The 26,988-nt window shown below is 38.6% G+C and overlaps 2 protein-coding genes across 3 annotated transcripts; one reads left to right on the forward strand and one right to left on the reverse strand.

Annotated features, from left to right (window-relative positions):
- Nucleotides 1–690: 690 nt before the first annotated feature.
- LOC131992789 (T-box-containing protein TBX6L-like) lies at nt 691–5,939 on the forward strand. Its single transcript, XM_059358478.1, has 9 exons — nt 691–706; nt 1,034–1,181; nt 1,515–1,617; nt 2,909–3,073; nt 3,157–3,303; nt 3,790–3,866; nt 4,362–4,435; nt 4,564–4,777; nt 4,899–5,939. The coding sequence occupies exons 1-9, from the start codon at nt 691–693 to the stop codon at nt 5,092–5,094; spliced, it is 1,140 nt and encodes a 379-aa protein (XP_059214461.1). The 3' UTR covers nt 5,095–5,939.
- Nucleotides 5,940–14,141: 8,202 nt separating this feature from the next.
- On the reverse strand, nt 14,142–26,443 carry crkl (v-crk avian sarcoma virus CT10 oncogene homolog-like). 2 transcript variants are annotated; one of them, XM_059357960.1, is made up of 4 exons: nt 25,214–26,443; nt 23,513–23,563; nt 22,964–23,429; nt 14,142–16,397 (listed from the first exon to the last, which is right to left on the reverse strand). In XM_059357960.1, exons 1-4 carry the CDS (start codon nt 25,522–25,524, stop codon nt 16,263–16,265), a joined length of 963 nt encoding a protein of 320 aa, XP_059213943.1. In that variant the 5' UTR covers nt 25,525–26,443; the 3' UTR covers nt 14,142–16,262. The 2 variants fall into 2 exon arrangements, with proteins under 2 accessions (XP_059213943.1, XP_059213944.1); XM_059357961.1 differs by lacking the exon at nt 23,513–23,563 and having other exon boundaries at nt 25,214–26,442.
- Between the last annotated feature and the right edge of the window lie 545 nt (nt 26,444–26,988).

Genomic DNA, 26,988 nt, shown 5'->3' on the forward strand with positions numbered 1-26,988 from the left:
GAATGGAGACACTCTCATACAGTCATGGAAAAAAATTATTAGACCTTTTTCTTCAATTTCTTGTTCATTTTGATGTCTGGTACAACTAAAGGTACATTTGTTTGGACAAAGATAATGATGACAAAAAAAATAGCTCATAAGAGTTTAATTTAAGAGCTGATATCTAGACATTTTCCATGGCTTTCTTGATAATAACCAAAATCATTATCAAGAAAACCATGGAAAAGGTCCATGACTGTATATGTATGTTCCAGTTTAGTGGATTATTGTTTAAGTCTCTCTTTAAAGATAGTCTTATAATAGAAAAATGTACTTTCATAATAACAATTACTTTATCCCCCCACCCACTTATAGGAATGAGCGACTAAAGAGAGACTTTTACTCATGCATACCAGTATTGAAATGACTTATGTACACATGATTGAACAAAAGGACACCTACATCTACACACAGCCCCCATAGTATGGCAACTGAGCAATCAGGTGAGATTCTCACCTGCCCCCTCCGTCTGCTCTGACTACACCCCCTTGTCTCTTCAGACCCCACCCTTTCTGGGATGGCCAATCAAGTTCAAGGCTCAGACTTTTCAAGGATAGAGACCCCGGGTGTATTTGACTTCAGTGTTAGAACATCTGAAAGCAGCACTTTGTCTACAAGACTTCTGTGTTGGTAACAGGAGGACACAGTACCATGCAGCACATCTCCGGTAAGTTTGATCTCTTTGGGTGTATGAGAATGAATGTGCAGTGAGCAGTTTTGTGTAGGAAATATTCTAGAAAGACAGAAGTTCCTGAAGGAAACTGCTCATGACAAGGTCGGTCGTTGAACTCTCCCTTTAAATACTTTCTACTGCACAAAACAGATTTATGCATTCATATTTTTTTTACTGTTTAAGAAGAATTGCGACATAATAGGGTGTGCGAACTACTCTGAACACTGCAAGTTCTGTTTGCCTGTTTTTTAATACTGCTATAAACTAGTCACACATTCTATAAAAATGTCTGAACTGTTTTCACTTGTATTTTCTCCACAGACTCAAAATCACATCTGAGCATGCCCCGGTCCCCTCCAGCAGCTGACTCATACCAGCAGGGCTGCATCAGGATGACCCTGGAGAATGCTGATCTCTGGAAGTCCTTTCACAACATTGGGACAGAGATGATTATAACAAAACATGGAAGGTAACAAAGCCGGCCATTGTCTGATGATGATAACAACAAAAATAGCTCATAAGAGCTGAAATCTAGCCATTTTCCATGGATTTCTTGATAATGATTTTGGTTATTGTCAAGAAAACCATGGAAAATGGCTAGATATCAGCTCTGAAATTAAACTCTTATGAGCTATTTTTGTCCAAACAAATGTACCTTTAGTTGTACCAGGCATTAAAATGAATAAGAAACTGAATTTAATCACTGAAAATACAAGTTGTGCTTTGAAGATTGCAAAGTAGAGACTCTTATAAAAGTCTGTAAAAACATTCACTGACTTGGGATTTTGTGTATTTGTTTCAGGAGAATGTTTCCACACTGCACCATCAGTCTCTCTGGGCTCCAACCTTTTGCCAATTACGTCATCATGATGGATATGGTCCCTGCAGACAGCTTCAAATACAAGGTAAATGCATATGCAACACACACTGAATACTGTATGCAGTGTTGTTTGGGATAAAAACAGCAGATTGCAGTATGTAAAATGCAGCAGTCTGCAGCCAGACTCTTGCCTGCCCACTCTGGGCCATTCACCACTGCATATCAAAGCCTTTCATTGCTTCCTGTTTGTGCACTCTCGGCTGGAGGCCCAATCAATTAGCATCCCTCCATCCCTTCTTATTCACAATCGGTGAATGAGGAGCAGTCAGCCATCCATACATTCAACGGCTCTTACATCAACTGCTGTGGCCCATTTGGTCAGAGATATTGCTTTTAGCACACACTTGGAAAAAAAAGAGGTACATAATGAAGGGGAAGTAGTGTAGAACAGCATTGGGAGAGTTTAGGTTTTTGGGGTGGTGGTGAGTTTGTAGAACCAGGGACTGTTATAAAAATGATTTTCCTTACAGGTCACTTGCATTTTAATGGGTTTTTCAGGTTTTAAGTTTTTGTATTTTGTATAAAGTCTCTGAAATTTAAGTCATATAGAATGCAAAGTCTACTTAAAAACAGGCAACGTATCTTTAAACAAGGATGTTTATTGTGTTTTGATTTGTCACCCTGTTGTTAAATGCTGTTGCAAAATATGAGGGTTCATAGAAAGTCTTGAAAGTTTTGAAAATTCTTCATTTTAACCATTATATTTTCAAAGTTGGGATTATATTTGAATGAAAAGATATTACATGTAATATCCATTAAATAACTGTTTAAAACAAAAGTTGATATGACCAGCTGGCAAAATAAACAGTGTCACTATTTATCCATTGCTGTGGGTATGAATTCATTCTCTGAACTTTATTTTTTCCAGTTTCAATTATAGTAGTAACTGAGATCTGATGATAAATGCTTTGAGAGTCCCAAATGTTTTGGTTTAGGTACCTTGAAAATGCGTGAAAAGTGATTTTCTCTTCAAAACCTCTACAAACCTTTAATTATTTTGTGTGTTTCTGTAAAGTGAAAAAGTAACCTTAAAAATGTCTTACTTGAATTTGACTTTTGAATTGGTGTAGGAACCATAAAAAAATATGCATTATCAGAAATATAGAACCATGCTGTACATTGTAACACACTGTGAAGAATAAAACTGCAGTAAATCCTGCAAACAAAGAAGTTTTTATGCTCTCTTGCACTGCATCCATCATTATGAGTTGGAAAAAAGGTATTTCATGCTTCATGAAGACTTCTAATTAATCAGACATGTCCTCAGGTCTCACACTTGGTAACCTTGCATCCCTCCCTCCCCCATTTCTCTCTAGTGGAAAAAGGAGCAGTGGGAGGTCGCGGGGAAGGCAGAGCCCCAGCCCCCGTGTCGGACATACATGCACCCAGACTCCCCTGCCCCAGGAAGTCACTGGATGAAGAAGCCGCTCTCTTTTCTTAAGATGAAGCTCACCAACAACACTTTGGATCAGCACGGCCATGTAAGACACGTGATCCTGCCATGTCGTGTTAGTTCACTTTACCCTATGTGTGTTTTGCTCACTTTGCTCTCTCCACCCATCAGATCATCCTGCACTCCATGCACCGCTACTACCCCAGGTTCCACGTCACCCAGACAGACAGTCCTTACACTGTCCGCTGGGGCCCCTTTCAGACCTTCTCCTTCCCAGAGATGACCTTCACTGCAGTGACAGCTTACCAAAACCCAAAGGTATGAGCAGGGATCCCACGGGTAATGCAAGTCCTTGAAAACAATATAGTGCTTTAAATTAAGGTTATGTAGGATACTACTTTTCAAGGTGGCATATTATGAAACATGAAACTCTGTTTTGTTTTCCTTTAATTTGTCACCCTTCCGTAGCATGTCAAAAACACATTTTTTGTTGTTTATGGCACAATAACATCAAATTTAGTTTAGATGAAGAAATATATAGTACAGTCATGGAAAAAATTATCAGACCACTATTTGGTCTACAAATGTAGTTCGTCACAGTTGTATAGCGCTCAAAAAACTATGCATCGTAAATGCACCTTGAAAATACTTGAATTGTGTTTGAATCTGAAAGAGTGAAAAAGGTGTAAGGACGCTGTAGGAACCTGTTCAGCAGTTTTTACGCAACAAATGTGCTGATATCCCTGTTTGTTTGGAACTGCACCACCAACAGTTTGCCAACTATCTTTTCCTGCTTTTTTTAAGATCACCAAATTGAAGATCGACCACAACCCCTTCGCCAAGGGCTTCAGGGAGGGAGGAACCCATTCACACAGCAAAAGGTAAAAAATAAATACATGTTTTAACATATTTCAATTAAAGACAGCCATTTGTAGCTTAAGGGTATCACGATATACTAGTATTGAACATAATTGTAATATTTAAAAAATGAGATATTGATAACATTTTCATTAAACAGTCCAGTGCGTCTTCAGTCATTTGTGTTTCTTTCTATTCTTCCGTTGTCCCCCTTCCTACCTTTTGTTTATCAGTTACATCTGGTTGCATTTTCAGTATTCATTACATCAAATCATTGTTTTTGTACAATTTACAAAATTAAAGTTATAGACTCTCTCCACATCCCTTCACTCATATTTTCAGTGTTATTTATTTGCCAAAAAAGATACATCAATAACAATAATTGTGTGGCTATGTGGTTATACTTTATAACTATAGTTTCAGGAAAATAGAAACATAAAAAACAGTGAAAAGTTAAATCAGGATGGGCAGAAAAGTGCTTTAAAAATGCTTTAAATTATGATTTTTTTCCCCTTTAGGTGTCGTTCAAATCGAAGCCCTCCTGCAAAAAGAGCCGCACTGGACAGGAAAGCTCTCTGCGACAGTCCTCTAGGTAAGCTTTTGAATTCGAAATAAAATCACAATACACCAGCCGATGGTGGTGGTACGTTTACTTAAGTACAAAATGTATTGTATTCTATCTGAACTCCAGGCCAATTAAACATTGTATTTCCCTTGCAGGCCTGCAGAGGATGCCCTCCACCTCTCAGTCAGTGGAGTCAGGGAAGGCTCAAGCTTCCACGCAGCAGCTCTTGAAGGGGGGTGACCTTTCAGCGTATGCTGCGGAGCAGGACCCATCTGAGAGTCTACACGCTGAGCCCCTGGAGCTGCAGGAGTATGACTACAGCTGTGAAGAACAGATGGTGCCTGCATCCATGCCGTACCAGCCCTACAGGTACGACTTAAGAGGCCAAGGATGACATAAAAAGCAATGACACTCGGAGAGGAAAGAAAAATAAAATGCATATTGATGATCCATGAAATTTAACTTCAATGTCACTCTTTGATTTCACTAGATCTCTGGAGTACACCAGATACCCACTGCCTTCCAGTGACGTAGACGCAGCGCACACCCTCGTCCACCCTCCACCCCACCCACTCGCCACAGCTGAACACAACCCCCAACAACACGGCTATTACCACCACCCTCACCACCACAGCCATGCAGCAGACTGGAGCCAGTACCCGCTATTCTCCTACTCCTGCTGGTGAACTTTGACCCTTTGCAATAGTGACGTTGATGGAGGATAAAAACCACTAAAGCCTTGAAGGAATGCTGTTATTATGAGTGGACCAGTAAAGGACAGACGGGCCACTCCAGTTTGTGTTATAAGTGTATAAAATTGTACTTATATTTCTTTCTTTATAAGAGTTTGTACTGTAAGTGAGGATCACAAAAATATTCATCTGAAGTGGAGGCTCATGTTTTCCTGTCTTTTTATATTCCTGATCACACATATAATTCAGTCTGGACTTGCACAGATGGTTGTGTTAAAGTAGATACGTTATGTGTTTTGAGATGCAATACATATATTGAGCTGTATCTACTCAGCTGGGAAATAAGTGTGAAATTTATTCTGCAGGTGGGATGACAAGATACCCATCTGTTATCTGGTAGCAATGTTTTTTTTTAAAAAGCTCATAAGGCTTTCTTCTTACATGGATTTTGTGCTCATCTACAGCTGACAGCTGGACTTGCTTTAAAAACAATATAATATAAAAATTCCCAAAATCTAATGCATAAGAAATGTACTTTATTCAACAACAAACTCTGGAAAATCTATAGTTGTAGAGTCAGATCACACAAGTCACTGTGTCAGGATCAGTACTGCGTCAAAAAAATGACAAAATTGTGAATTTGCGTTTTAACTGCTGAGGAAAGTTTTATCACAATAAATCGAGATGAACAACAATGAACTAAACTGTGTGGCATTCAGGAATTCTTTTAGCTAATTTGATCAGAATTAAGGACATGCAGCTAATCTGAATCTTAATGAGATGAATTGTGCTGGAGACCATTGATCCAAATTCAAAAACAAGACTTGTGCATCGGTGCACAATATTAGCATGCTAATATTTAGCAGAAATAACACTGTTTCGTATTCACGTTTTAGTTTAACACGTTAGCATGCTAACAATGTCTAATTAGCATGAAACACAGCTGAGGCGTAGGGAATATCATTCGTTTTCCACAAAAACAAAGTACTGAACAGATTTGAAAATTGGACCAGATGATGTTGCTGCAATCTCCAGCATTCTCAGAAATCATTCTGAGGGGAATGTGAATGTATGTGTCAGATTTCATCTTAATCCATACTATGGTTGTTGGGGATCAAAACCACAAATGTCCACTTAGTGATCTTAGTGATCTATCCATTTAACACAGAAGTTGGAACTGGGATTTATCCCATTGAATTGTCTGTTTTCCGCAGCAATTGTAAAAAAAACAAACATTACTTGACGTGGTGGGGGAAGTGGGGTCTGCTCTAGCCAGGTTAGCCTTGTTAGCAGTACCGGGTGCCAGCACCATGGCTACATGTCATGTCACACACGGACACAAGTAGGGAAATATTGTTCATAAATCAAATTTAATGTGACACAAATAGGACAGAATAGCCAATAAACACTATATTACGTTCAATACTGTTGATGTATAAGGCAGCCATTTTTTTTACTTTTGGATTGGTTGCTGTCCTCCAACGTTCTGAGCCGCAAATCTGACATCAGGGGCGTTCCAGTCGAATTTTCTGTATGGGATGAATGAACAATGAAATTCTGTGCAATAAATAAAAACAATATACCTCAACTTAAGGGATCACCAAAGTCATTAGGATTCATCCTCTGGAGACCAAGAATGCCTGTACCAAAAATCATGTCCATGCATCAAAGAAATGTCCTGAAAATGATTTAGGCCAACTTCAACTAACTGAGGCAATAAACATCACAAGAATACCCAACAAAGTGTTTTTGAATCTTTTAAGCACAAGCATGACAGAACAAAAGCATATTTATAAGGCCAAGAGAAGGAGAATAAGAACAATGGAGCAATGAGACACTGTCCAAGAGCAGCGAGTCTGACCTGATAAAGTGGTGACAGACAGCGAGTGTGGAATTACCATCATAGTCTGGCATAGTTTCCCCAGCAGAAGGCAGGAACGTCTGTGCTGTAAATGTTTTACGAGAGACAGAGACAGACAGAGAGAGAGAGAGAGAGAGAGAGAGTGGAGAGCCATATCTGGGACATTAATGCAGCTTCAGGGAGCAGACACTGCAAGGAATTTTCTAGAGCACATCAACTGACGTTTTTGTGTAATACACTTTTGTTAACATCACTGTGAAAAATAAATGCAGAGAGGGAAATCATGAATTGCATAAAACCTGGAACAGGTATGGTTTTAATCACTGTGCTTTTAAATGAAGTGTCTTTAACATCAAGTCTGTATGGTATTTGAGAGTTTGACATTGTGATTACAGGATGCTCAATTTAAACCTTAAGGTAGCCTGGGTCATCTGGGTCACCAACGTAGGCCATCCCACCTCGCTATAAAATGAATTATAGACCACAGATGGCGTCAATTAGTGAGCTTGAGTTGTAATTCCAGCACTGAAGGGCATGTAGGCATTTAGTCAAGACCATCAAAAGAGTCAACCACTGTTCATGGAGTTACATTTTATCCATTTAAAGATCTTTTTAAGAGCCTTGGCAAACATTTTTAAGACATTTATAGCCATTTCAAGGTCTAAGCATCATCAGTGAAATCTTTAATTTACATTTACATACCCTGGATTGTAAGATGGCACAATTCTGGCACAATTTAACAGTTTTAGTTTTTGATGAATATAAAAACAACCAAGTTCACTATGACACAAACACTGGCACCCTTTCTGCTATTGGGGTTTTAGGCTACAGAGACCATGGACAAGATAAAGAAATGAACTACTCTGTGTGTGCATCAAACTGCATTGCCAAAAAAAAGTCATAATTAGCTGAATAAAACCATATTATGGGATGTCCAGAAATGATCCCTTCAAAAAAAAGTCATACTACAGCATGTCGATTTTTGTGAAAAATTGTCAAATTTTTAAATGTCTCATAATGCTTAAATTGTGTCAATTATAGTCCGTTGATACATGTAGTAGTACAGTTTGTCCAAAAATAGCTAAATGAAACCATATTATGGGATGTCTGAAAATGACCCCCTTTTAAAAAAAGTCATACTATAGCATGTCGATTTTTGTCAAAAATGGTCAAATTTTTAAATATCTCATAATGCTTTAAATCGGTCAATTAGTCTTTTGATACATGTGGTAGTATAGTTTGTCCAAAAATAGCTTAATAAAACCATATTATGGGATGTCTAAAAATGACCCCCTTTAAAAAAAAGTCATACTATAGCATGTCGATTTTTGTCAAAAATGGTCAAATTTTTAAATGTCTCATAATGCTTAAATTGGGTCAATTATAGTCTGTTGATACATGTAGTAGTACAGTTTGTCCAAAAATAGCTAAATAAAACCATATTATGGAGTGTCTTATTTCCAATTAAAAATTGTAATCTGTCAAGCTATCATGGAATTCCAATTAGAGAAAAGGTAACCTACCTAGGAGTTGTTATCTGTAAGGATGTGGAACTGCGAAGTGAAGCCAATTTTGATCCTATTATTGAAAAAACAAAATCAAAATTGCACTCATGGTTGATGAGAGATATATCTTTATTTGGAAGGATCTTGTTATCAAAAACAGAAGGTATATCTAGATCTGTCTATGTATCTTTATCACTTCATGTCCCAACAAATGTTATTAAACAAATGGATAAGATACTGTATGACTATATCTGGAGGAAAAAACCCCACTATCTCAGAAAAGAGACAATCAAAGGTAGTAGGGAACAAGGTGGTCTTGAGGTCTTGGACTTTAGTTTATTAAATAATACATTTAAGGTCAAATGGCTTATTGAATTCCTAAAGAACTCCTACAGTATATGGTATGCTTTCCCATCTTATTTATTTAAATTGATTGGTGGCATTGATTTTTTATTAAAATGTAATTTCTCCATTGATAAAATCTCATTTCGTTTAGCTAATTTTCACAAACAAGCTCTCTTAGCGTGGTTATTAGTTTATAAACACAACTTCAGTCCTCATAGGTACTATATTTGGAATAACAAGGAAATTCTACACAAAAGAAAATCCCTGTTTTATCGCTCATGGTATGATAATGGAATTTTGCTTGTATGTCAATTATTAAATAAGAATGGTGTGTTGATGTCACATTCAGAACTTATTCAAAAATTCAAGATTACAATCACAGCTAAAGAATATGTTGTTATCTCTAATGCAATTCCTGCCGGTTCTCTTCTATTTTTAAAGAACTGTAACTTAGCAGAAACCAGCTCATTTAGTTCTAGGCAGATTTTTATTGGAGATATCAATATTCATGATAAACCTTGCAGTAACAGACACATCAGAAATGCACTGAACTATACTACAGCTCCTGCAGCAAAGTTCTTTTGGTCATCTATCATGAGCAATGTACAGTGGAAAAAAGCTTGTAGTGTTTTAAATACATTTTTGCATTAATAATAAAGTGAAAGAAGTATCCTACAAAGTGTTACACCGTGTTTATCCCGCTAAGGAGGTCTTGGAGAGATTTAAGCTAAACATTGACTACTCTTGTATTTTCTGCAATGTTGACAAAGAGACATTGTTTCATTTATTTTATCATTGTCATCATTCAAAGCAATTTTGGAATGATATGCAAGACTTTGTAAATTAAAAAATGAGTACTACTATACATTTTACTGTGTTTGATGTGATGCTCTATTTTATTTTCGATAAGATGGACAACAACACTGCCTACATAATACAACTTCTAATTATCCTTGGAAAATTTCATATACACAAATCTAAATGGTCTGACTCCAAACCCTGCTTTTGTCGTTTTATTATTAAACTTAAGCAGTATGGCACCACACTTGAAGGTGTAAACAACAACAAAGCTGCAAAGACACTCAACCTGTTAAAGACTGTACGTTTGATTTGATCTTATAATTTTAAAGGACTGGCAATGGACCCTTGAACCCCCTGGTGTATTCAATGTTCAGTGAATACATTTATGTCATTTGTGAAAAAAAAAAAAAAAAAAAGAATGTACAGACGTTATGTACCTCGTACTCTCTGCATGACCAATGTATGTACCGCTTTTTCTTTTCACTATTCTTTTTATTTATTTTATTTTTTACGACTATTTCTCCTGATTAGTTCTTTGTTTCATGAGATTTGTTTGTTTCTTGAAATCCCTTTTTGTCTGACCTCATGATTGTAATCTTCCTTAATTATCAATAAAGATTTAAAAAAAAAATACTCTGAATACTTCTTCCACCACTGTCCTTTTTACTTCTTTACTTTTTTATTGATTTATTTTTTCATTATTTTTTTTTTATTTTTTATTTTTTGAAATTGTTTTTTTATTTTTTTTTCTGCCCAATACGCTTCTGCGCATGCGCGGTTTTCTGCACTACTGCGCATGCGCGGCCCCGGTACGCTACTGCGCATGTGCGGACCTGTTACGCTTCTGCGCATGCGCGGTCTTGTAACGCTTCTACGCATGCGCGGATATTCTGCACATGCGCAGTGGCGCAACGGAGCCGCACATGCGCAGTAGTGCAACAAAGCCGCGCATGCGCAGTAGTGCAACGGGGCCGCACATGCGCAGTAGCGCAACGGGGCCGCGCATGCGCATTGTGCAGAAAAAATAATTAAAATAATAAATAAAAATAAAAATAAAAAAATAATTAAAAAATTAAAATTAAAAATTAAAAAAAATCATGAAAAAATAAATCAATACAAAAATAAAATTCAAAAAGTAAAATTAAATAAAATTAAATGTTAAAATAAAAATAAAAAATGTAAAGAAGTAAAAAGGACAGTGGTGGAAGAAGTATTCAGATCCTTTACTTCAGTAAAAGTACTAATACCTCACTGTGAAATGACTCCACTCCGCTTATTTTAACTACCTAATAAACTTTTAAGTGGTTTAATTTATAAAAATGGGTAATCATTTTAAATCTTGACCTGAAAAGTAATTAAAGCTGTCAGCTAAATTTAGAGGAGTAAAAAGTACAATATTTGCCTCAAAATGTAGTGGAGTAGAAGTATAAAGTTACATAAAGTGTACAGAAAAGTACCTCAAAATTGTACTTTAAGTCCAGTACTTGAGTAAATGTGCATATTTATTTTCCACCATTGCTACCTGCCTTTTCTAACTTATACATATCAGTTAAGAGTCCTCCTTCAGACACTGTATGAGGATTAAAGGGATAGTTTGTGCATTATTATACAAAACTTGTTGTTTTGTTGTTATTTAATAACTTGAGTATTCTTTGGGTTATCAAACTTATTTTAATAACTTTCTGTCATGAGGGTCCATAGATGCTGTGTGCAAAGTTTGGTGCAGAACGATGAAATTGGTGTGACTTATATTTAAAGTTTCATGAGTTTTGGGGTATGTTCAGGCAGTGAAAAATGCGATCATTTGGGACAAAGAATAAAAATAAAGAATCATTCGAAATACAATAGGGACCTCGCAGGTCGTTGCCTGCTCGGCACCATATTATTTAGTGTCCAAAATAACCCCCTCAAAAAAAGTCCTACCATAGCATGTCAAATTTTTTCAAAAATCGTCAAATACCTAAAATCGCTTAAAATGGGTCAATTACAATAATAGGATACATATTAGAGTATAATATGGACAGAAATTACGGAAAAAGACCACATTATTTAATGTCCAAAAATGATCCCCTGAAAAAAAACGTCAAACTATAGCATGTCGATTTTTGTCAAAAATTGTCAAATTCTAAAATACCTAACAATGCTTAAAATTTGTCAAGTATGCTCTGTTGATACGTGTAGTAAGATAGTTTCTCCTAAAATAGCTAAATAAAACCATATTATGGTATGTCCAAAGAATGATCCCTTAAAAAAAAGCCATACTATAGCATGTCGAGTTTGTCAAAATCTGTCAAATTTTAAAGTGTCTACAAATGCTAAAAAATCGGTTTGTAGTTTGTTGATACATATTAGAGTATAATTTGGCCAGAAATGTCAGGGGGAAAACATTTCTTAAAAAAACACTTTACAGCATGGCAGTAGCCATCACATAGTGAGAGGTCAGTGGTGGTAATGGACTGTAGTCAGGCCTTCATCGACCGTGCTGCACCATTTACACACACACACACACACACACACACACACACGCTGACATACACCGTGCCCCGAGGAGAGGTCAGGCTCAGTTAAGTTTGATTCATTTTGGTCATTCTCACTGCACGGCCTATCCAAGTCCAGAGCGATACATCGATTGACTTTAATGACAATTTAACTTAACACATGCACACAAAGCACAAGGCGTCCAGGAGTAAAGGCCAGAAAGAGAACTGTATGCACAGTTATACTAATCATTAAATTGTTAAAGGGCACAATTTAAAAACAATCCAATGAAATAAAGGAATCAAAAATATTTCACCATTTACACACAGGCCTAGGCGCCTAAGGTGACAGGGGCCCCTATGGCCTAGACCTACAAACTGACACCAAAGAGATACCAACCAGGGAAAGACTCAAAATAACCACAAACATAAAAAACATTTTTTTTAAAATACAAAAATACAGAAAAAGACTAAAATGATCAGAATCGCTAGAAAAGAGACAGGATATACAATTATAAAACTGTGTCTTGCCCCTATGCAGGACTATACTGTGGCCTGTTGCATGTCTGTGCCCAGGGGCCCATAGAGCCCATTATCGACTGATTATATGACAGAGATAAATAAATGCTCAAATTCTAACTCTTTGTTATCTTTTAAGGAGGTCGTGAGGCACTTGTGGTCATTTTAACTTGATAAATTTTGTTTTTGTGCCTTCCCATACCCAACATCATGGTATGATGTCTTATTGTGATTATATGGCGGTTATTGATAAGCAAGCATGGCTAGGCAAGGCATCATCAGTGAGGAAGCAGTAGCAGACCTGTGTATGAAGACATGCTTTATTGCATGAGAGCCATTGCTATCTTTGTGGAATGTTAGCAGTTGGCAGTCATCATAAATTTACTATATATGTGCAAATGCCCATGGCTACAATACTTGGGAAGAGTTGCATAATGTAGCATATGCTTTAATGAAGTCACTGTGAACGATTGGAATCCTCTTATATTAAGCTAAAGTCCTGTTTATACACACCACCTGCTCATCACCAGAGGCTTCTGATCTGATTAATTCATGACATTGGGGCAATAACGCCTTGCTTTTGCGATGATATAATTCAAAACGACACGCTCCTCTGCAGTGGTAAAAGTAACTATAAGTGAATGCTAATTCTCAAATACATCAATCCAGACTTTCAACATATAGAACAGAGCATCATCTTAACATTTTAGGATCCTTTTGCTCGTACTTGTAGATGCATCTCAATAAATTAGAATATCATGGAAAAGTCCATTTCCAGAAGTTCAAATCAAATAGCCCCAACCAAGTATTGAGTATTGAGATGGACATACTTTCTAGATGCCAACATTTCCATATTCATTGTCTTTTGTAATATTCAATTTTTTGAGACACTTTAGGTCTTCATTAAATGTAAGCCATAATCATTATAATTTGAAGAAATAAACTAAGTCATGAAATGTTTTATTCTGTGTGTAATGGATCTATATAATGTGTTATTTCCCTTTTGAATTGAATTACTGACAAACTTTTGTATATTCTAACTTATTGAGATGCACCTGTATTTGTACCTGGTGTGAAAAGTGCTAAACAAACAGTCACAGCCCATCTGAAACATTGCCCTTGAAAAAGTTTTCCATTCCCCGTCTCTAGGTCAGCTGACTTTCTTTTATTAGCACTTCATTAAAATTCATTAATTGCTTCCTTTCTCCTGGGCGCAGCCAGAATCAAAACTGGAACTGTCAAAAATTAGAGCAGGAGCAACTGTCCTGTGCTCTAGATACACAACCTGTGACGCCAGGCTGCTGCAAACACCTTCAGTCCACGCCCACCCATCTGTTCCAAAGACAACACGCACACAGAGGACAGAGGTACCAGACGGAGCAACTTAAAGAAGTAGACGTAAATTTTATTTACTTGTTCTGTACATAAAGGGTCAATACCAGCACAGGTGTTAACCATGGGAAATATTAACACATGTAAATGGTATAAGAAAATAAAAGGCACAATTTTCAATTCTTAAGTAAAAGAGACAGGCTTTCCTAGAATATGAGAAGAGAGCACAGTAATACTGTTAATGCCATTACAAAACAACTCAGAAGCATGAGAAAAGCAAGTTCACCTCAAGAAAGGAAAGAATCAGGGTGTATTGCTTAATTAGTAGATTTCATTATGTTGGATGAGGAAAGCCCTCACTGGCTTGTTTGCAGACCAAGAGGGATTAAAATAAGAGAAACTTTTTTTATTTATTAAGGAAATAAATGACATTAAGCAGCATTTGGCCAGGTAGAACCATCTCCCCGGCCAAGAGGTCATGCACAGAGGCAACCAGCAGGCATTTTTCCCTTTTGTAAATGTCACTGTAGGTACTTTAGTTTAATAACATCACTCATTTTAACAAAATGCTTGATTTAATAGCTGACTATAATCTGACAAAATAAAAAATAAGAAATGGGTACAACTAAAAGCTGCACAATATTACTCTGAGTGAACGGCTGAGCATTGATTCGAACGGAAAGCACTAGTTAGGAGGAGAGATGGGGGTGAAATGGTTCATTTTTTACAGCAGAAATGGAGAGGTCGGCACCGTCTGCACAACTGTTAGATCCTTGGCTCCTACTGGTCAAATTGGCTGCAGCACAGTAGGAACAAAGATGCTTTCCACTACTCTGATAGAGCCTGTTTGCATAAAGAGAGACAATAATTGTGCACTGACCGAATGTTTATGGAATAAAGCTGGTTGAAATCTTAAATCGACAGGAGTAACATTGTATTAAAAACAAGTTTAGAGAGGGGATTGCATGCGCTAAAAGATGCATTTATCTTACTCTCTGAAAAAGGCATTGATGGGATTCTCATTGGCTTGCTGAAACATTCCCTCCTTCCCTGACCTATGCCACTGAAAGCAGAGTTTCTCACCTCAGTGGAAAGCCTTTAGTCCTCGTGCCCACGCCGTGACGATGCGTTTTGTTTGTTTTTAGCTAGCTTTGTAGTTTGATGCTTGTGGGAAGTGCTGGCCAGAGCTACTGCCGTTTGCTACTTGACTTCTGAAAATCTGTTCAAAGCTTGGCACTCCTATGCAGAAAATTGAAATATATCTTCTAGTGCTTGGTGCTGTTGGCACTAAAAACCTGCTAATCTCTAAGCAATGTCCTTTTAGTTCAAAATAATGTGAAGGACAGTAAAGAGAGGTACCAAGTGGACATGCAAAGTTACCCCTCTACCATACATCTACTCCAAATTAAAAAAAACAAAAACAAATGTTGATCATGTGGCACAATTAAGAAAAAGATGAAATCACATATGGCCGTGTCATGTCTTATTAACAAAAGATAAATACGTCTTGTCAGCCAGACTTGTGCCAGGTTGAAGAGGGGATGGGATCGTGGGATCTGTACAACCTAGATCCTTCACAAACCCATCTATCTCGCTTCCTCCTGACTCCAGTCACACATCACATGCACATCAAAAAAACCTGTCAACCTGAATAACCCATGGCCAATATGTGTGTACATGTGTGTGCTTGTGAGATGGTTAAGGTACAACAGTGCCTTGATTGTTTGGAGAAATAACATTTGACTGGCTGGTTAGCTCCTCATTGCCTCAGTGCTCTCCCAAGTCCATAGGGATATTGCTGTTCCCTACGTCGTACAAATATCCTCACATCAACAAAACAAACACACACCAACACTTTCTAAAGTCCCCAAGACTTCAAACATAACACATATTCAGAAAATTCAAATAAAAAACAGACCTGTTGTGATGCAATGTGGTAAATATCTATTGTGAACTCACACACCCACCCACACACACACATGCACTTATACATACACACAGACATACACACTCACACTGATGCCCAGTGATCTGGAAATGAAAAGGACACTAATGCAAAAAACACTGCCCAGCCTGGAACCAAGTCATAGGAAAGGGGAACTGGGAGAAGTGGGGTCAGGTTTTTAGTTTGGATCCAATGTCCAAAGCTGTAAACACTCAGAAAGCCTTGCAACGGTTGGCAACAACAGAGGGGTCGCTATCATGGTACAGCCCCAAGCAGGCAAGCACGTAACCGTGGTGACACTGGCGGGAAAGGTGGACACAGCCAGCAGATTCAGGTGCAGGTCGGTACTGGCGAGAGGGTCCAGTAGAACTCTTGGGTCAGTCACTCTCGTCCGGATTCTGGGGGTCTATGATTTTGACGTGGGTGAATGGGAAGAGACCCCTCCGTCCGTTCACCTCTCCCTCCCACTGACCGCTGATGTTCATCCGTGTAACCTTGACGATGTCCCCAACCTGAGGACAGAAGGACAGGAGGCTGAGTTGCAAGGATTACATACAAAAGGATTAAAATACAATTGGCTCATATGGAAATAACTCACAATAATAAAATGTGGTCTGCTCTTAAATGTACCACCTCTATTCTAGACTATTTCATGTAAATAATCTGTATAAATGTCAAACTATAAAACACCAGAATAAAATTAACACTGAATGGTAGTTTTAGGAGCCCAGTTGCCAGCAAAAAAAGGCCTTATAAGTTTCTGCAAACCACAGATAGATTGATTTGCAATGGATTGATTTTGTCCAACCCAGGACTAAACTGGGAGACCGAAATTTACTTCCCCTTGTTGGGACTTCCATCCGGAAACAACGTTTTTTGGTCCTGTTGTTTCAAAGTTATGTCTGGAATTGGTGTATTTTAAACCTAACCCTGTCCATTTAACCCCACCATAACCAAGTGGTTTGGTGCCTAAACAGAACCAGTGTCTTGTCACATGCTTACAATGTGTTGCGGTTGTCACGTTTGCAGCATGTTTAAAGCTGCGGCCTTCACTTTTCACAATGAGAATAGGTTGGAGCAGTTCGGAAATAATTCAACATATTTGTGGTTAAAAAATGAAGAGATTCAACATATCTGTGGTTTGCAGAACTGTACAATGCCAACATTCATTCTGGCGACTGGGTTCAGTTTTTTTTTTAGTTGAGTCACACCAAAAGGGCATTGCAACATTTAACTAGTAGTGTAATGACTAATACTTTTGTTGTTTAGGTGAGCATGACGTAAATGTAACCACACCAACGTCTTACTAAAACATCTTTACAACCCAGGACACTTTCAAATATGTTTTAAAGTGTTATAATGTTTACAATGTTTTCAGAAATTAGAATGCAAGAACCAAAATAAAGCTGAACCTAAGCTGCTGATAAACTGCAGCACCAGAATATTATAAAATAAGCACACACAAAACAAAAAATATAACAAATAGATCAAGGAAACAAAAAAAAATGCATTTGACACCTCGCCAATGCTTATTTTAAAAGCTGCTCCAAACTGCACTAATTGTATGCAAGTGTGAGGTTACACTACATCCAGTGCAACTGATTTATTAATACACACTTCAAAAAATAAAAGCTGGTTGTCAGATCTCCACACCCGCTTCACACTGAACAGACGACAGAGGAGCACAGAGCTGTCGCTCAGATGGGTTTGTGACACCGAGCGTGACCCCAATCTGTTAAAGCCATATGTTCTTTATCAGGATTAGAAGGGAAAAGTCTCCATCATCAAAACCATGATTGAAACGTAAATGTGAGGGCACACTATTTGAAGCTTTGACTTCAGAATCAGGCTTCAAGGACATCCAGTCCTAGACATTATCTGCAACAATAATCCTTCACGCTATCCTGGAATGACAAGAATGCTACAGAGTTTGTAAAAAGCTTCCATGGAATCTGTCAAACAAAGATTTATTCATTTAGATACAATTAAATCTGCCTATATGAACCAATGATGATGTAATAAAACTAGACTGCCATCACTTATAATCAATAAAACCCATTAAATGTAGAAAAATAGCCACCTCTGAATTTAGCTACAATAAATAATATTTCAAATGCTTGGGCTGATTTTTTTTTTTATCTGAATAAAATAAAATAATCATATAACAAAGTTTCCTGGATTATTTTAAACCCCCAACATTCAATGAATACATTCATGTTGTGTATTTTATCACCAGCTGTTCTTGTTAATTTTAGGGGATCAACAGAGGCCTTAGAGCCATGAAGGACGGGTGAAGACAGGAAAAGAACTTTCCCTTTTCAATAAATATGACAAGTGGATTTATTTTGTTTTATGGTTTAATATGTAGGCCATTTCCTGTTTTATTGCATGTTTATATGCAATGAGGACATAACACGATTTCATTTGTTGGGGACTGCCTGTTTCTGAAGTGAATAAATAATCACTCATAGCTTCTGCTTCTTCAACCTCAGGGGTCCAAAAGTAGCCACAGTAAGTTTTGCTCTAAGCCATGACCTATTCTGAGCCAAAGATGGAGTCAGATAGAAGAGACATGATGAGACGAGGTAAGGTATGCATTTTCTGTGCAAAGCATGTTTTACACCAGTAAATCAAAACTGCCACAGGAAATACTCGGGTTTCCACAAGTTTCTGTCAAGTTTCTGTCAAGTAACTGGTTTCTAGTGGCCTCCTTTCCTCAACTAAGGTAGTTATGACACAATTACTTAATGCTTACGTAATAGCAGTTCCTAATAAAAATACATTTTGTCCTATTTAGGCCTGGTGATTTGCATCTCCTTTACAAAACCTCCAAAACAGATGCTTACAGAATAGTTCGTATCGTCATTTTATATCACAATGTAATATTTTCTGGTAATTTAATAAACAGTTTATATGTAATAAACACATGGTAAAGCCCATTTTTGTATACTCCCGTGTAAATTAAATACTTAAATAATTAAAAGCAGTGTGTATATTCTCATTTTATCAAGAACTTTAAATTGCAATTGAAGCGTGTTGTGTTTATTTTGCACTGGAGACAAGAAATACTATATAAAAATGATTGTTTTGATGATATATATCAGCCCAAATACATAATATTGAAATACAAGTGCCAAGGTACCGCATTGATAAAAACATTTGCTTAATCCCAAAAGAGAAGCAATGTGCCTGCACTGCAATTCATTATATTTAAAAAACCCATACTAAATTGATGTCCGTATGGCCGTATACACACAGCACTTGTAATGACAACAGCATTGTTGCATCTTTGTTTCTTAACTGTAGCTTGTGGAAAAGTAAAAGCAAAACATTTAATTAATTTGAGTTAAGCTTTTGTAAGATAAATTACTTCCAATTAAACTCTTCAAGTTCTACCCATCACTGAGCTGCACAGTGGCTATCTGAGCCAGCATTGGTCCGGTTGGATCTAAACAGAGTGCCAACACGTAGCTCTGCAGGCCTTACATCGGCAATTTGTGTGGCGACACAACTTCTGCACCCCTAGTAACTTGTTACTTGTTCCCTGTGAAAAGAAAGTGACACTTTGGCTGTTGAAGCTGCTGTCATTGCCACAACCCTGACAGTTGGTTAGTTGATTAGTATCAAACGAGAGAGAGAGAGAGAGAGAGAGGGAGAGAGGGAGAGAGAGAGAGAGAGAGAGAGAGAGAGAGAGAGAGAGAGAGAGAGAGAGAGAGAGAGAGAGAGAGAGAGAGAGAGAGAGAGAGAAAAAGAGTTCCCTTTATACATCTATTTTCTCACAGCCCTACCTCCTATAGTCTTTTACTGTGCGTCTAAGGGTGGCGTATTAGGATTTCCAGGGTTAGTAAATAATGGAAGTTGAGAGACAGTTTTCTCAACAGCAGCACATTTGAGGTGTGGTAATGCAGGCCATTGATGATGATGAATATGAGGCAATGTGAAAACATTTTCTCACAGCAGCTTTGGTCACTGATGCACAAACATGCTGGAACCTTCATTGCCACTCTACATTTTGCTCATGTAAGAAGAGGTTCTAGTGGGCGTTTTTGACAGCTGGCTAAGTCTGGGTGTAATGGCCAACTATGAAGAAAGACTTTAAATTAACTGGGCTTACTTATTCACTATGAGTAACAGTGTTTAAGCAAAACATACCTTAATTGACACATCTTATAACTGGAGAAACAACCAGAATTTATCAAAATGGGAGTTAAAATGTGTTCTGTGTTGAGACAATTACAAATGTCAATTTCAAACGGTACAACCCCGACTCCAAAGAAGTTGCCACACTGTATAAAAAGGATGTATCAAATTCAGAGTTATATTTACAAAACAAAAGTTTATCTGTTTGAACATCAAAATTTTAAAACCCACCTGGTTTAGGGGCAGGGGAAGGATTAGACCAAAAACATTTTTTTGAGTCAAAGCTAGTTACGAAAGAACTGTACGGCCAAAATGCACACATATGGGGCTCCATTTGAAGGGGTTGCATCTTCTAGTTTCTGCAATTGTGCTCGTTTATCACATGGCTAAAACACAACCGAAACACGTAAAAAAAAGGTTCCTGCTGCTGCTGGTGGGTGATTTTTAAGGGGCTTTGTACAGTTTTCATTTTACTATATGTCACAAAGAATTGGCAAACTATTGCATTCAATCATATATATACATTTTAAGACAATGCCTCAACTCTTTTGGAAGTGAGGGTAATTATCTGCAAACCAAGGGCTGGAACAGAAATATATTTGTGAAGACTTTTTTACAAGGTGGCACACTTTTTGTTCAAACCTACCAAACACATTTAATGTGTTCATACAGGAAGAGACAACAGCCACATCTTTAGATGCCCAGTGTGCAGCTGTAGCTCTGTACACAGCTCTACACCATACCACTACACAGAATTACACAACACAAGTGCCAAATAAAGGCGTGTTTCAGTTTCAGTTCTCTATTGCCTACTCCGTCTCTCTTTGTTGAGTTGGTTAAATTAACTATTGGTTAACTTAATGCAGCTGTTGACAGAAGATTGGCAGTGATGTGTGCGAACCCAAGCCAGCTGACAGGTCTTGCTGACCCATTCAATTATGTTGCAGTGTAAGTCTGAGTGAGGTATCAGGCATTACCTTAGGTGATTGTTGAGATCAATTGTCAATTATAAAAAAGGAACAAGGGGGAGAGTAGAGAAGAAAAGAATAATGTTGTAAGAGGGAGCTGTCTAGCCTTCAGCGTGAATACTATTCACAAGATTTGCTCATGATCCAAATGTACGTAGCATGCGTCACTGTACCCAGCTGTAGCGCCCTACTTTGCTTCCTACATTCACTGACACACTCTGATGTCAGTGAATGGCAGCAGAGATAGGCCGAGATACCTTTCATTTTCATCTCTCCCCTAGGGGCATCACGACAGCTCAGTCTGCTATCAGAGTGGAGCATTTTGGAGCCCCAGTATATACATGAAGTGCACATTATGCATTACATTACATGCTTCAACATGTTACAGCAGTCAAAGCATATCTGTATTAGCCACATTGCACTGCTGAGAAATGCAATTGAGCTGTGAAATGCAACAGAAGCGCTGTCCATTTGGCAGCTAGCTGGAAGATTGAGCCAGAGCCACTAAAAGCCACATACAACTGGTAGAACTGGGGCTCCACTCACCCCCATCAGTGGATATTGGAATTCAATACTGTGGTCAGTATTACCACTGTCCCCACCCACCCTTAATATAAAGCTGCCAAAGTTGATTTAGCAGTTAGTTTATCATTTCAAGACATCAAAAAACCACAATGCTGTCTAACAGAGAACTACTCAGATATCAAACACCGATCTAACACGGAAGAATAAATATGGCGGACGTTCATTCATTTCCTAAGGATGCTATCAACACTATGATCAAAACACCGAATAACCATGCAGTGTGATGCCAGTTCCCAGAGCAACACGTTGAAGCTGACGCAATGTCAACACATGAACAAGTATCGCACACAAATGGGGTTTGGAGCGTCGGCTGTCAGGTTGTGAATCTTTAGGTGTGACTATGCAGCAAATGCAAATGTTAAATGTTAGTGGATTGCAGAAGAGACGCGAGTTATGTTTAGACACTTTCACACATAGAACCAACAAGATCGATGTGGTAACTCTGTAGGCAGAACTGGTGATTTCCCCTCGTCATTACTGGCTACTGACTCCTACAATTTGGATGCAGAACCCAGACAGACTTTACAAGAAACTGTGCAGTGCTAGAAATGTCTGCTCTAGGTGTGAAATTCTCAATTTCTACCCTTTTTTCCAACTACATTATTAATTATAAACGTGTTCTTTGGGGATTTCCCAAAGAACAAGAAATTTACATAAATAAAACGTTACAGAGCAAACTTAATCTTGATGTTATCTCACGTAATGGGTTATCTTTGTCCATGCAAAACCATACTGCTTAAGACCTTCAATAATTTTTGCATTATTGACCTGCACATCTTCCAACTTCTCCTTCTAGAGATCCCAGTCAGGATGTAATGATTTGAGAGGCATATTACTTCTGACAAACTCTAAACTATTGCCTACAGAGATTGAACTTCTCACCGTGCTGCAGTATGTACAGGTGGATTTTAAAGACCCTATAACATTGTGTTGGGTGTGGTTACAGGTTCAAGAGAGCACACTTCTGACCACGCCCAATGACAGAAGTCAAAAGCAAAACAGGCTTAAAACTTTAAACCCAAGATGCTGAGTAGCCTACTACAACTTTGCATGGAGGTTTACTGCATTATATTGTACTACAAGCTGAAAGAAAAATCTGATATCCTGGTTATGGATCATCCGCACCAAAATCTGTATTTCTCACTTGACCTGCATTCTGAATATGCTTTCTAAGTTACATTAAAGGCATCAATTAACTTGTACCCAATATTCATAAATATCTGACCCACTTCATAAAGACTATGAGTATTGTAGTATAAAAGGAAAGCATATTTTTAAACATCCAGTGAGGCAATGCTCATAGAAAAGCAAGGAGGATGACAGAAGGGAAAGAAAAGGGACAAAGAGACAAAACACAGTTTTAGATAAGTAAAATAACATTTTACCTCTAAAGCAAGAGCTGTTTTATCATAGGCGCATGGCACTCGTTTCTGGATGGCCTTTGCCATGACGGGCCCGTTCTGCATGGACGGTAGAGGGGTGATAACTGCTCCAGGTGTGCCAGGGGGCAATGGCGATGGTGTCTGGGGCTGGGCGTAGGCGTGGACGAGGGCATGGGAGGGCTCGGGGATCCCATAGCTGTTGGAGTTGCGAGAACCATGGGAAGGCTGGCCAGGATGAGGTGAGGGTCGTACCAATTTCTCCACGTAGGGCACAGGGATCATCCCGACACGCCCCTCTTTACTCTTGGCGCTCCACCACTGCTCCTCTGGCTTCTCCAGAATGATAAGGATCTCCCCCTTCTTGAAGGGAAGGTCCTCTGCATCGCTGCCAGTGAAGTCATATAGAGTCCGCACATACTCCAGGTTCTCCTCCATGGGCTGGATGGGAGCGACCACCGAGCTTGGGTACCTTGAGAGATGATAATAATGAGGCAAAGGGTGGAGACATAATGTGGTTACCGTAAAATAAGGTCATATAGAGTCCGCACATACTCCAGGTTCTCCTCCATGGGCTGGATGGGAGCGACCACTGAGCTTGGGTACCTTGAGAGATTATAATAATGAGTGAAATGATCGAGGCATAATGGGGTTACCGTAAAATAAGGTCACTGTCAAGTGGATAATATGAAAACACAGAAATGGTGGGACTTATAAATCATGGACCAAGTGTCCTTTAATCATCACTGGTATTGTTTTGTTGAATGGTGTTCAATAGACCAAATCACATGATGTCCTCAACAACAACAATCACTTCTGTGTAGACAACTGGCAGCTGATTTGGAATTGTGCAGATATGTTAAATCAGCAAATGTGTTTAATTCTGCTGTTATTTTCATTCATAAATGTACTAAAGACAAATGGTTAAACTCAACATTGTTGCTGTGCTTATTTTATGTACTGTGTTACTTTGCTAACCAAAACTACCAAACGGCTACATTTCAACAGTTTTGAGTCAATTCAACTATTTGTACTGTACGTCATTGTATTCAGTCTGTGGCCAAACAGAAAAATCTGCTCTCAAACCTAACATGAGTAAAGTCTTGTTACTAATGACATATAGAAAGCATCAATAATGCATCTTAAATGAATGAGATGAGATCTCAGCATTTCCTCTCCTCCCTTTGCTCAGTGTCATTAAACTGTTTACATGACCCAGGGGTTTTCTACCCGGAAGTTACTGTAAACAAGCATTGTGATTGTTTTTAATATAAAATGATTTTAGGTAAATGGGGCAGACTGTACATTAGTGAATAAGAGGTATTAATGTGCCTCGACAAGCACCTTAATGATTACTTATTTAGTGTATACAAGTAGTTGGAAAAAGACTTCAATGTAATGTCCATATTTATATCCAAGATACAAATAATGCCACATACAGGTGACATTAAACACTGTCATTGGTGCTGAAGTAGAAAATTGTAATATCTAGTAGGAGCTATGGCTGTATGTAAACAAACATTGAAAAACAATACAATACACACCATACCATTACACCACACAGCCAATTACAAACATCCAACTGGACTGTAGTGCTACTGTTCCCATCAGTTTCAAATTTGTCCAACTGAATGCCTCATGGCATATCAGCACTGAGGTCTGACAGAAAGTGGGTTAGTTTTGATAAAAATAGACAACCTACTTAACCTAGATCACCCAGTCTTTGGTGGGAATACACATTCAAGAAGCCAAGTGTTAAACCTCTGAAGTCCAGGAGATTTGGTTCAAAATTGTCAACTTCCTATGCATTAATGTCTGTCTGTGTTTAGCATCTTTCAGTCTGTCCTTACATCACATGCATTGCTCCTTTCTCTCCACACAAACTTGGCTATCAGTCTGATTTTACATTTTTTCAAATTAACAAAGTATAAAGCTGTCAGGAACCCAAAATACAAACAAAAGACACAAGTTTCTATGGAAATGTACCTTTTTTTACTATTTATACACACAAAAAACAGAGACAATAGATAAATAAAACTATATAACAGTCTATTTGCATGTAATGCATGTGGTCTAGAAACATAAATGGCACTTTAACTGGCTTTATCAGCTTGTCCGTTATATAAATACAGTTATTACTGTAGATAAAACATGTTCAGTATATATTCAATGAATAGATGGACTCCAGGAGGTTAAGGCATTTTATCATGGTGCACATCATCTTACAATCATCAGTGGAGAGGGTGAGTTTCCTACCTGGGGGCTGGCTCTATCAGCGTGGTCGTATCCAGGTAGTGGATTTTGTAGAACTCCAGGAGAGCAGGGAGGTGATCAAATTCTTGGTCGCCAATCTTAAACCTCTTGCTGGGCAAAGAGTTGATAATATAATGAGACACTTTGGAGTTTTCAGATACCGACAGCACGTAGTCGCCGGGGCAGGTCGACGAGTCTCGAACAAGAAACATGCCATGTCTCTGTCCTTGTAACCTATTCTGTGCCTCTTGTCGTGACACGGGTCCAAAATACCAGGCGGACCGATCAGCTGAATCAAACCGAGCAGTTGACATTTCTGTTCAAAAATAAGTTAATATCAATCTACAAATAAGAAAAAACGATTACAAAATAGGCTAGACAATAAGTTAAAACGTGTATGCGTGGTTGGAATAGGCCAATCACAGCAAATGTGAGGATTTGGAAGATGCAGGGCAGGGCATTCGTCGCCCTGAGAGGTTTTCGAGTGTTTTCTGCACAAACGCTGCAGGCTCCAGAGACCTCCGATTAAAAAAAGAAGAAGAAAAAGACAAAAAAACAAAAACAACCTGACGTTTTCAGAGGCAGGCTGCGACTGGCTTGATCCAACTTTGGAACATAATGTGGTTCCTGTGTTCAGCAGTCAATGGCTGAGTGATTGTTTGAGCGGCCAAAATAGAAAAACTAAAAACTTAGGGCAGACAAACATCGACGGAGGGCGAAGCAACAAATGATCAATGAAGCTTCCCTTTTTCGTTCCGCCTTCCGAGAAAACAGCAGGCTTCTCTTCTAATAATTTATCTCATCCAGTCAGTGTCAGTTAAGAGAACGGAAAAGGTGGCCTCAGTTTTTCATCTGATAAATCCTCATGTCGGCAAAATGTCGCCAGTAGCCGCGCGTCGGAAACAAAATGATTACTTTGTATCTTCTTGTTCTTACGGTAAGGCACGCGTCATGGAAATGCGTTTTTGAATCCCCTTTCTCGAGTCGGAGCAGACTTTTGAGGCAGCACAGCAAAAAAATGGCGGCCCGCAACACGTCTTCACACAAAAAATGATTTCACAGCAGCGGCTTGTCTCCTGCGCGTGCATCTCAGGTGTGTACAGCACGGTGTGTTGTGGCTCTCGCGTGTATTCCTGACTGCTCACGAGGGATCCCGGCTTAACGATTCAATATTTGATACTTTCCCTTATTTCTGCTCGTCCCCCCCCTCACCCGAGCCACCAGAAGTGCGAGTACGAGACCGAAAAATGGCGACGGGAGGGCAGGTCCCGCTTTCTATCTGCACGTCACTGACGCCTGGAGGGGGAGGAGGGAGGAGGAAAGGGGGTGGGCGGGTGACGAGGCCACAGACGCCCCTCCACCCCCCCAACCCCACCCCCAGAGTAAAGTGTCAATCATGTTTCCATGACACAGCTGCAGAACAGTCTGTATGACAAACGATAAAGCAGTGATGTCATCAGCAGCGCAAACAACCAGCCAAAATACATCACGGGCCTATTTATAACCCTTTTATTATACATCGTCTCACTGGTAAAATAATCGCTTGTGTGATTTTTTTGTCAACTTGTCAAAATTTTTGTTTTTTTTTCCTAAATCATCTCCTCATGACGCCGGCCACCTATGGTAAAATCGCCTACATCCTCAGTTGATCAGATCATGTGATTTTACCCCTTTAAGATAATGGCCTATGTCAAGTGTGTGACTTAAGCGGATTTATTATTCTTAAGTCAAAATAAAATGTGACTTAGGCAATTTTTTGAACATGCCTTTGTGACTTA

Source organism: Centropristis striata, chromosome 19, assembly GCF_030273125.1.
Source record: "Centropristis striata isolate RG_2023a ecotype Rhode Island chromosome 19, C.striata_1.0, whole genome shotgun sequence".
Classification (NCBI taxonomy): domain Eukaryota; kingdom Metazoa; phylum Chordata; class Actinopteri; order Perciformes; family Serranidae; genus Centropristis; species Centropristis striata.

Coding starts and splice junctions, on each gene's coding strand:
- crkl (XM_059357960.1), bottom strand. CDS start 25,524: ATGTCAACTGCTCGGTTTGATTCAGCTGATCGGTCCGCCTGGTATTTT. Junction 23,564..25,213: donor CTGATAGAGCCAGCCCCCAG/GTAGGAAACTCA, acceptor TAATCTCTCAAG/GTACCCAAGCTCAGTGGTCG. Junction 16,398..22,963: donor AAACAGCTCTTGCTTTAGAG/GTAAAATGTTAT, acceptor TTCTGTCCTCAG/GTTGGGGACATCGTCAAGGT.
- LOC131992789 (XM_059358478.1), top strand. Junction 1,618..2,908: donor CAGACAGCTTCAAATACAAG/GTAAATGCATAT, acceptor ATTTCTCTCTAG/TGGAAAAAGGAGCAGTGGGA. Junction 4,436..4,563: donor TCTCTGCGACAGTCCTCTAG/GTAAGCTTTTGA, acceptor TTTCCCTTGCAG/GCCTGCAGAGGATGCCCTCC.